The following is an 11,485-nucleotide window of genomic DNA, read 5'->3' as shown; positions in this document are numbered from 1 at the left end:
TTGGCAGATGCTGTGGCCGGAGGGATGAGGTGCCTGCAGGGCGTCCCTTGGAAGAAGGTTTGGTGAGGATGGATCCTCTGAGCCAGCATCGGGGACAGGCTGCTGGGTGCAAATGCCAGTGCTGCCCCCTGTCATCCTTTTGTTTTTAAAAGGAGTACAGCTCCGTTTCCAAACTTTGCCAACCACAGGCTGGCTGGCAGCTTGAAGGAACTGCCATGAAATAGGTCTAATGAAACGTTCCTGGCAGAGCTTCAGGATGGAGAAAGTGCAGTTTGTCCTCAACTGAGCTGAGGTCCAATGAGCTGAGTTTCCTGGCTCAGAGCAGAGGCCGTGAGCATCATGTCTCACAGTCTGTGTCACCTGGGCAGAGCCGTTAGGCAGGGGCTGCTAGTGGGGAGATGCCAAGGTTTTCCATGAAGATGATTGCTCAGATATGCCTGAGTTCAGATGGAGGGGCCCATTGCCCTACCAGGAAGTGGAAGATGCTTGGGGGTGAGGCAGCTCGTGCTTTCCCATGCCTGTAGGACCTTACAGTGCTGTGCCTTTCCACATACCTACCCCACCTTCTTTCTTTCGCATGCAGGGGGCATCATTAATCCAGTGGGTGGCACCAAGAATGCCCAGACAGCCCCACTGCAGTGCGTCTCTGTGGCAGAAGGACACACCAAGCCTGTGCTCTGCCTGGATGCCACCGATGAACTGCTTTTCACTGCCTAAAAAGGCATATGTTGGACAGAACAGGTGTGGGGGCTGCTGGCTTTTTATGCGCTAGTCTCATAGATCTCCCCAGGCTGGCATCGGGAATTGGGGTGCATGGCAGGGATGGCTCCTTCTGGGCTGCTCCCCTGTCCCTGCCTTCTGATTTCCAGGTGCTGGAGCAGGCTGGCTCCATTGCCCTGGAGAGGAGCTGTGGGTGGTGGGAGGCAGCGCTTGGGAAGGAGTCGGTGCCTCCACGCCACGGAGGAACTCCCCAGCCCAACTCTCTCAGTCACGTTCTTCTTCCTACAGACCGGAGCTGTAAGATGTGGAACTTGGTGACAGGTCAGGAAATTGCTTCCCTCAAGGGTCACCCAAATAATGTTGTTTCCATCAAGTACTGCAGCCACACGGGGTTGGTGTTCACCGTGTCCACGTCGTACATCAAAGTGTGAAACATCTGGGACCCAGCGCGTTGCATCCGCACCCTGACGTATGTAGTGGGAAGAGTGGCTGTGGGGGACTGTGGGCAGCTCTGGCTTTGCAGAAGATGGTGTGAGGAACTCCTGTGGTCCCACAGGCTGGAAACAGAGCCCAGCTGTTTTAGGATCAGTTCCTACAGCTGTAGGAAACAGGGAGGCTTAGGGAGATCTTGGAATGGAATCTGTGGGGACCCTCTGCAGCAAAGGCTGAAAGGAAAGGACCTGGAAGAGCTTTTCAGCCCTTCCTGGGGGTGGCCAAGAGCACCAGCAAGAAGGGATGGGGATTTTCTTTTTTGCTTCAACTAATATGCCACAGGAAGACGACCACATTAACCCAGCTGTATTTGTTGTTGTTGTTTATCTACAGCATGAAGCATTTCACTTGGAAAGTCTCTGCTGCCACTCATCGTACAACAGACTTAAAGCACAGCACTTGGCACCTAGCAGTGCTGTGAAGGGTTGGAAAGGCAGCGCATCATTGTGCTGAGGGCCAAGAGACGGTTCAGACAACAGAAGCATTTGTCCACATTTCTGACATGAAGGCTGTCGCCTCCCGATCCGGCGACAAATCAAGGCTGCTGTGTGAAAGTACCGTGCCTCCGCACACGGGAACGGACGGGACTCACACACAGTGTGTAACACCGAATGTACCAGCTTAATGCCACGCCACAAACCTACCCAATACCCAACAGGGGGGACCAGTCAATGCTGCTCATCAGCTATCAACCCCAGATGCTGGAGAAGGCAGACCATGTTGTGGTGCTGGAGCATGACACGATGGCTGAGATGGGGACACCCACCGAACTGAGGACCCGCAATGGACCCTTGTAAGAGGCCATGCTTTTTACATTACTGTCTCAAAGTTTGCTGAAATGGACAAGTTCATGCAAGTCCTGACCAAGGTTCCAGGACTGAGACACACAGGAACCAAGGTTCGAGAAATCCCTTTGTTTAGGAGATGGACAAGTCGGGGAGCTACCAAAGGGAGATAAGATACTGATTAATGGCCCTTAAGTGGTCTTTTGTGTTGGCCTATCTCAAGGAAGATGGCCATCTCTGAGGACTAATGTCCCTCAAGTGGTCTTCCATGTTGGCCCATCTCAAGGAAGATTGACAACTCTGAGGAAATCACAGGACTCTGACCTGAGCGGTCCCGAAATGTCTCGAAGGCTGGAAAGAAGGATAAAAAGGGCACGGACAAACCCCAAATTTGAGGTTTTTTGACACCAGATGCCTCACTATGGAAACAAGGATGTTTTCTGTCATCAGATGCCTCTCAACGCGAGCACCTGCATGCTGAAGAAGATGCCTGCATGCTGAAGAACCTTTGTGGGCATCTAGGTATCTGACCTCAGATTCCTCCACCGTTGTCCTACTGCTGCCTATTATCTCTTCTGGGATTGCTGCTCGAGACTCTGCTCTGAGGGACCTCACTGCCCAAGACTCCACTTCCTGAGACCTCGCTATTCTGACCATCTTCTCTGCGTTTCATCGATCTGTGGCCTGCTACTTCACTGCTGCTCTCCCCTACGCTTATTTTGCCCCGGACCAACGTTAACAACGTGCTATGGGACGCAGCTGCATTCCGCTTTAACGTAATTCTTGCTCTTTTCTACCTTTTTCTATCGCCTACTTTCCCTTCCCCATCACCCTAATTTTGGCATTTGTCCCTCTCCCTTCCCCATCTCCTCAACTGTCTATTATTTCCAATAAACTGGAATTTATTTCCAATAAACGGATCAACATTTGAATGTTCTTCTTCTTAATCTCACCCGGGCATAACATATCAAAAGAACCTTTGCCTCACTCCTAAATTGAAGCGAGACAACCCTACAGCCGGCTGCTGCAGCACTGAGGACCACAGGGCAGCTGGAGTGGGATGCGATGGGACATGGGGAGCTGTGGCTGTCTCCGCTCCCCGCTGCAGGATGGGAAGAGTGGGATGCTCTGGGATTGGTATGGAATAAAGCGGAGATGTTTTGTAGAGGAGCAGGTTGGGATGGGGGGTGTGGGCAGCTCAGCCTCAGTGCATGGTTGGTTATGGAAGCTGGGTGTCTGCCCTCAGAATGTGGCTGTGGCAGCACTGTGGGTTATGGGGGGGAAGCACAGCTCAGCCCAATACTAGATGAACTTTCCAGTCATGTCTTCATGCCAAAGCGGTGCAGATAGCACAGAGAGTGCAAAGGGGAGGAGGAGAGCAGCAGTGTGAAATGGAGCAATGGGCAAAGAGTGTGGGGTGGGGGGAGGAGGGATGAGGAGAGGTCCCCTCATCCACCCCAACCCTGAGCACGGCACAGAGCAGAATGCAGGCAGGCTGAGCACAGAACAGCCCAACACTTTATTTCACATGAAGCAGCACAGGAAAAGCATAACAGCATAGGAAGCAGAGGGAGATGTGAGAGGTAGAGGGGATGGGGCTGTGCTCATCACCGACCCCAAATGCTCGTGTGGCCAGTTGGCCCCTTGCAGGCTGAAGCACAGCACTCAGACGGTTTGGTTACTTCCTGTGTGAAGAAGAAGAGATGGTGTCCCATAGGGCCACGTTCACATCCCAGCCCTCAGCTCCCTGCAGAGTCCCAGCCCAGCCCTGGTGCAGCACCACAAGGAGCACAAGGAGCACAGGGACCCCTTCCAACCCCCAGCCCCACACCGCAGCTGTGCTCGAGTTGCTGGTTCCACCTTCCTGGCCTGTAAGGTAAGAAGAGCCATTGTCTCAGCCCAGTTTGTAGGAGGGAGGCAAGGTTCTTTGATATGCGTATACCTGGTGCGGGATTAAGAAACAACGGTTCAAACATTGGTCCGACCAGTTTATTACAAGACTTTATCAGGGAGATGGGGAAGGGGAGGACGGACGCTATTATGGTGTAGGGTGATGGGGAAGGGAATGCAGTAAAAATATGAAATAGAAGCAAGGAGTCTCTGTAGGAAGCAAGAGGGAGATATTCACCACCATGGATCCATCGAGGTTTGTAGTTCAGTCATTGGTCTTCAGTCGTGGTGGGTCGTCAGGCGTTGTTCTGTTAATGGTGACCACGATGACAATTTCCAATGGTAGCACCAACTTATTTATATGTCCAAAGTGGTCAAGTCAGCTCTCTTTGGAGTGACAGCTCGAATCCAAAGTAGTTGAGTCAGCACTCCTTGGAATGGAAGCTTCTGGCTCTGGGATCTTAGCAGAAATTCCTTTGTTCCCATCTTCTGAGCCTTGCCAGCAGATAAGAGGGAGCAGGGATACCCATCCGCATCCTGTTTTTCACAGGGCACGATGGCTTCATTACCCAGATTTCCCACACCAAGCTGGAGCTATTTAGTCCCGGGCCAGATCTTCCGCTCATAAACAGTCCTGAGCACTCTTCTGGAGGCAAACAGCTCTCAAGGAAGGTGCTTTCAAATATTCAAATACCCAAAAAGTGATATTGATTGTCACACGGTAGCACCCATTACTTGCCACTTCAATAAATCATTGAGAGTCTTCTCACAAGAAACACCTCAGGAAGCAAGCTTGGAGCCAGAAAACAAGGAAGGACTCTCACAGCCATGACCCCCAGCCCTGTTCTTGCTGTGGGGCATGGAGCAGCTTTGAGCACCAGGAAGGGGAACCCTGGGAGAAAGCGGGGACCCCAATGCTGCCCTGGCACTGGGCAGAGGTGGGGGACAGCGCTGCCCTCATCACTCACTGGGCGCCGTGTTGTAGCCTTTCTCCTTCTTCCCTGCAGACAGAGAGATGCATCAGCACAGGTTCACATCACAGCCAGGCTGAGGGCTCCTGAGGGAGCCTCAAATCCCCCCACAGCCCCCACTGTCCTCCTACACCCCTCCACTTTTACCTGCATGGCGTCTGTAGATGATGAATCCAACGCCAGCCATGATGGCAATGGCCACAACGGCGACAACCACCCCCACCACGTTGGGCACCAGGCTGGACTGTGACTGCTCTGGGGGAAGGCAGGGCTGTCAGCAGGGGAAGGGGCAGCCCAGAGCCCCCCAGCCCCACATCCCCTCACTCACCTCATGAGTAGAGGCTGGGCTGGGGCAGGCTGGCGTGCTCCACGCAGCACTGGTACTTGTCCCCGTGCAGGGCACGTACCTCCGACCGGAGCTGTTGTAGTGCACGAAGATTTCGCCATCCACGTACCCCACTTCAAAGAACCAGGGCTGCTCGGGGCCGGATTCCGTCATCCCTATTTCAAAGTACCGCATGGAGTGGAGCTCTGCGGGGTCGGAGCGCGGCGACCCCCCCTTTTTTATTAATTAGCAAGCTACTGCCTATAGAATAACAACACTACTTATATTAAGAACATAACCATTATAACTCAATCAAGACCTCGATTGACAATCCTCTAGAAGTGAAAAAAGAGACAAGTCAAACACAGCATAACAACATTACTGTTAAACCTACTAAAAAGAACAAACTTGTTTGCTCTGCAACCTAAGTTTCTGCAACCTGGAAATAAATCTGTGAGGGTCCCATTGTGTTAATCTGTACCTGATTTGGAAAAGACTTCAACTTTCATATACTCTGATATATTGATTTTTAATGGCCACTAACTATTGTGCAACAAATGCTTTTAGGATGCTCATAACCATGCCTTTGAGCTAATAATTGATAATTGAACTTTATGAAGTTGCATGTCAGATAGAACCAGTTTTAGAGGACAAATGTGCTGGAGTATCACTAGGGGCATTATTACTTATTGACCCTTGAGAAACAGCAAACCGTGTTGGTGGTGGCTGCGACAGGCGGTGCCAGCAGGGCCTTCCCTGCTTCAAAGTGCACCTTTCCTCTCTCACCCATCACAGATTCTCTCCTGCATTCAGGGTCTGAAGGATTTCTTCCAGTTGTACACCATATCCGCATGGCCAGTGCGTGATACAGAGCCCAAGTGGAACAGCTGCCTGGAAAACAGAATAAACTATCAAATTTAGTTCTATTAGTATGCACTTTTGTCTCAAGTGATGCATGGTCATATTTTTAAAATCCCAATTAGTTGGGTGTAAGAGACGTATCCATTCTACAATACAGGGTCATCCCTTTGCCTGGGATTCCTTTCCAGGTTTTGTCTTTGCAAATTAAGAAAAGCTAATTAATAGGCTAATAACATCATGAGTGAGCAGTACTAACATACTAAAATAGCTATTCCCATAGATTACAGCACTGATTACATCAAATCCTTTCTTTAACACACATTTGATCTATGGATAATGCCTAAAATTCTAATTCTTGAGACTGCATTGGTAACACTGAAAATCACACACTATGTCAAACCATTACTAATATTATTTATAACACCACAAGTTACAAAGCAATTCCACTAGGAAAGAAACACACAAACACAGTTACTATAAAGGCTGGATGCTATTTTCTGCCTTGAGATGAGACCAACAACGTATTCTGGTGGTGTTAGTAACAACCGCACAAGATTAGAAGTGTCTAGTGTCATATGAGTATCCTCAGTGAAAATCCATTGAATGATTTGCTAAGAAGCTTCAGATCGTTTCCCATAGTCAGTCACAGTCTTACCAGCCTGCTGTAACAATTTCCAATGATGCACTTCCCACCGAGCAGCTCCCTGCTGATCGTCTATCAGCGGGCAAGCGAGCTGAAACACAGCTTGACACGGTCCCTCCAATATCATGCCTCTAATGACTCCAGACCAACGCAAAGGTGGAGGATCGCTACATGTGGGGGGGAATCGCATAGACAGGGGCTGTAAAGACATCGGTGAAACGCTCGAAGAGACTGATGCCTCCTTCGTACACAGTTCTAAGTCCTGCAGCTCCTCAGTTAATGTTTTATTATGTTCCTCCAACGCTTTCTCATTCCCACCATTATCCGAGTCGCTTTCACTCTCAGGAGCTTCTTGCTGCTCTGCACACCCCTCAGCCCCCCCCCACCGCACCTTCCTCACCAGCCAAAACCGGATCTGCCAGAGATGTTGAAGAGGTCGATGACGGGGTATTATTCGAGGCTTCTGCGGCAGCCCTGCCTGACTTGTGAGGCTGTTGAGCAAACGGAGTACAAAACTCCTGGTAACAGGGAGTCAAGTTCTGACCTTGACTGAGCACTAGGTCCGGATAGAGCTTGTACCACAGCAGCAGCGAACTGCCGCTCGGCTTGCATATTCTTCAGTGTATTTATTTTGTATTCCTTATTTTTGGAGATAACAAAGTCCCACATATGGTCGACTATTTCTCAACATTCGGCTACAGTGAACATCAGTGCCACCTCCTGAAGGTGTCCATTCATATGAGCCCATTTTACCAGCTCGGATATGCATTTAGGAGATACCTGCTCCCCTCTCTTAGAGAGAATACATTTGAGCAGTTCCTCCACAGCTTCCCACAACATCGTGGCTTGCAGAGAATGGGATGGTACCCCGATGAGAGGTGAGTGCCAACCCCCCCCCAGTTCTTTATTGCCCCCGCACCGCGCTGTTAGAGAGGGGAGGTTCTTTGTTCCTTCTCTCCCTGGGTTTGTTCCCGCTGTCACCGAGTGAGCTGTAGAGAGAACTCCGTGACACAAACTCATTGCAAAGTCTAAGCTAGAAGAAGTGTCACCTCAGTGTATCCCAGAAAAAGAACAGCGTTGAGATTTTAATTGGTTTTGGTTTTTTGTTTTATTGAGGGTGGGTTGTTTTTTGTTGTTTTTTTAGGGTTTTTTTGGGGTTTTTTTGTCTTTTTTTTGGGGGGAGGGTAGGGGGGTGCGAGGGGAAGGGAGAGGGAGGGGACAGTTGTTTGGTTGTTTTTCATATACAATAAAGCTATGCAGTTCCGCTGTCAGTCGCCTCAGAGAGTTCCCGAAGGAGCTCAACCACATTCTGCTCAACATCGAGTTGTTCCATTGAGTGGAACAATGGTAGTCTTGCAGATGGAGCAATGCAGGAATTCTGACAGGATCTCCAGGTGTATCCAGTTCATCATCTGAAAGCTCCGCAACCAAATTGGAAGGGACCAGTCCTCTTGTGCCATCTGTCAGCTCTCCCTGAAACCAGCCATTCTCACCCACATCTCCAAAGACATTACGCATTGTCCGGCAGTCAGAGGAAGCTCGTTTTCTGGGTCCTCATTAGGACCCTCAACAGGAATGTAGCTGTGTCGAGCTAAGAATCTTCAAACTGCTGGTGATACCTGTCCTGGAGAATGCAGGATGAAGGACAAAAGCTCTGCTCTCACATTCAGGGCCATCCTCTGACAGAAGGCAGCACTCAGGACTGTTCCCAAGGATCTCTTTCATGGCTTTGAGTTCAAGCTCCAGGTCTTCCAGATGACCTTGAAGACTTCTGGCCTCTTCAATGGCAGAATGGAACGGACTGGAGCTATTACGGAGACTCTTGTTTGACTGGGTCAGAGTCTGTCTCGTTGCCTTCCCCAGCTCCATCTGCTGCTTCTGCTGCTCTCTTTTCCCTCTTGCGCGCTCTGTGAGAATGAGTTTCAGAAAGCACTACTCACTGACAGGAAATAAGGGGAAACTTGAAAGACTTTGCAACCTGAGTCCTGGCAGTGTACTGCCAGCGGCTGATTTGGCCGTCCAGGATCCTGGCACCACAAATGCTTCATTGCCAAATGCAGCAATAAGGTGTTCTGGGGAAAGGCCAACTCACAGGTAGTTTTTGAGCACCCATATCACAGTACCAACGGCCAGCACCAGCGCAGGCAGCAGCATCGCTGAGACCGTCACCGGAATGTGGCGCTTCCGCACAGATCTGTGAGCAGCAGCCTCTGTGCTTTTGCCTGTGTTCATCCCTGGAAGAAATGAGACAATGTCCCACGTTACCTTCAGCTGCGCTACAGATAATCTCTCAGTGTGCTTCATGGACCCAAGAGGTCATTTTGTCAGTGGGTGCCTCCGTCTCTGGTGCCGAAGCACCGGAGGACAAGAAGGATTGCTTCCACCTCTCGTTGGGTACGGAGAGGCTGCACAGGCACTACCCGTGTCCTCCTCTGGGCCGAGAGCTGGGGCTGTACTCTGGGGTCTGGGCTTGGTCTGTGGGGAGAGCTACAGAGCAGAATCCCTCATGCTTTTCCCGGCATGCGTGTCCTGAGCTCTCCTGTGGGACGCCCCCCAGGCTGAAGGTCAGGCTTCAGCCAGCACAGGGCACAGCCAGAGCCAGCCCAGGGGAGAAACACTCCTGCTTCTTTTACATGTGCTCTATGCTCACACGCTCAGGTCTGGCTGCTGACCTGGTGTGCAAGAGCTGGCAGCAAGAGCCTGCAGGCACGCAGTGACTCTGGTCCGTGACACCGTATGATCATGGGACAGAAATTACCTGGCATGCTGGTTGGTGCTGCCTGCATTCCTCTGTCTGGGATGGGCAGTGTGGGATATCCACCTTCCTGGAGTGCATCCGGGACCGGCAGTGTGGGATATCCACCTTCCTGGAGTGCATCCCGCTCACTTTGTTGGTCCGTTCCTTTAGAAAGAAAGCAGGGCAGTAGGAGTGGGATGTCACGTGCCCTCATCAAAAACTGAGCTTCTCCAATCCCGAGCTCAGGTAAAGTCCAGGCCCCCCACCCCCAAGTACACTGTGAGCCCCTCTGTTACCCAAAGGCATTTGGGCCCTCCCAGCTATTGGACAATGCTGACTCCCTCACACCTCTTGAGGAATCAGCTCCTGTGCAAGGCCCTCACATTCTGTGCTGTCACCAGCCCATCACAGCCAGGTAGCTGCAGGCTGAAATCCAAGCTCTAACACACAGTCCAAGCCTTCAGAATTAGCATCTCCACCTCATTTCCAGCATTAGCAAAGGCAGCCAACCCTGCTCGGGATGCTTCTCCTGCCTTGAACTTGCTCAGCTGCACGGAGGGCTTTGGATGAACAGAAGCACAGCGCTTGCCACTTGCTGCCATCTGGGTGCCAACGACTGCACAAAGCAGCTCTGACAAGTAATGGTTGTGCTGGGGGAGCAGCTGCCTCTGGGTCTTGGCTGGATGCAGACCATCTGGCAGCAGACCAGCTCTGGTGCTTGACAGCACCTGCAAGGTGATACATGGAACAAGGCTGCAGCACGGCTCTGACCCATTCCTTCCTGCTGTGCAGGCTACAGCCTGCCCACACCTGCATATCACACCTCAGCTTCCCAGGTCCCACAGTGAACAGACTGAAGTATACCCACCACGCTCTGCCTTCTCCATTTCCTTCAGCAGTCGCTTCAGGAGACGGGATGAGCCCTGAGAGTATTTTCCTCGTTTGTATTCATCCTCTTCTCTTTCCGGACCTTAACAGAATGTATGAAGTTAAATATCACGTGCATGAAGTTTTGAAGATCAGCGAAGAGTCAGCCAAGTCAGTGAAGACAGAGTACTCACTGCTGGGATTCCAGCTGGGCTCCAGCACAGGAGGAAACCGATGACCGGGCAGGGCCCACACTGGGGGCACTTCTGCAACCAAAGACCCATGAAAAGTTTCAGTCACACACTACAGCATCAACCGAGTAGCAGAGCGTACAGGGGACTGTGCCATGAAATGGCACTGAAACGGGCAGCAAAAGCTCTCTAAAGAATTTCAAAGCTATGACGTACCTGCGCGATCCGACAGAGTTTCAGTTCCAGATCTCAGAGAGGAAGCTGGATCAACTCCTCTAGTCAAATCTGCAAATGAACACAGGACAAAGCAACTGCTACTGAGCATCCCTTCAGCCACAAGGTCGCAGGATGCAATTAAAGCCAGGGATTCCTTCACAACACTATTCTCTCCCTTCCGCACAGGGAAACAAGGGGCCTGGGAGAGCAGGAAGGATGCAGATAAGGAGTGAGACCTCACGGAAGTCATCAGGCAAGGAGGAGAATAGATGTTGTAAATACCAGAAGAGGAGTTGCATCCCCCTGATAAGAACAAGAGGGGGTCTGCATGCTAAACAACTATTGAATATGTATCAGAATTCCGAGAAATCATTGACTATGTATGAGATGTACCTATATCTGTGTCACGATTTTACAAGTCCATGTGCAAGTTTGGTGGAGCTATCCCCCTTGCACCCAGCACTGGAATAAACATACCTGCTTTATAACCCATCTATGTGTTATAGAGTTTGATTCCGCAAGTCACTTACACCCCATATTTTCCCTAACAGCCACACTGGGTTATCTGGATTCGTTACATTTATCCATTGTTGCTGGCAGATGTTTCTCTCTCTCTCTCTGTCTTTAATCCCCACACAACCCATCTTCCCAACTGTGGGTTTCGGTTAGGAGGTATGCACCCATAGGGTCCATGCCCTACTTGTAGATATTTATCCTGCCCAGCCCCAGGTGCCCAATTTGAGGCAATAGTTGCACATCCCTAATAGGCACAGTAATATGAGCCTGG

General features: G+C 50.8%; 1 protein-coding gene across 1 annotated transcript in view; it reads right to left on the bottom strand.

The window, feature by feature from the left end:
• Window positions 1–7,770: 7,770 nt before the first annotated feature.
• LOC146756907 (uncharacterized) overlaps window positions 7,771–11,485 on the bottom strand; it is a 7,058-nt gene continuing 3,343 nt past the window's right edge. Inside the window, exons 3-8 of the mRNA XM_085523872.1 lie at window positions 10,699–10,767; window positions 10,486–10,557; window positions 10,293–10,394; window positions 9,446–9,589; window positions 8,780–8,921; window positions 7,771–8,594 (exon numbers count right to left, since the gene is read on the bottom strand). Of these exons, the coding sequence (XP_085379998.1) occupies window positions 8,498–8,594; window positions 8,780–8,921; window positions 9,446–9,589; window positions 10,293–10,394; window positions 10,486–10,557; window positions 10,699–10,767 (626 nt within the window). The 3' untranslated portion in view covers window positions 7,771–8,497. The remainder of the gene's footprint in view (window positions 8,595–8,779; window positions 8,922–9,445; window positions 9,590–10,292; window positions 10,395–10,485; window positions 10,558–10,698; window positions 10,768–11,485) is intronic.

This window comes from Coturnix japonica, chromosome 25, assembly GCF_054131305.1.
Source record: "Coturnix japonica strain WE chromosome 25, WE-NBRP24, whole genome shotgun sequence".
In the NCBI taxonomy this organism is placed as follows: domain Eukaryota; kingdom Metazoa; phylum Chordata; class Aves; order Galliformes; family Phasianidae; genus Coturnix; species Coturnix japonica.
Note: the sequence above shows the minus strand (reverse complement) of the source record. Positions and strands in the feature narration are given on the sequence as shown.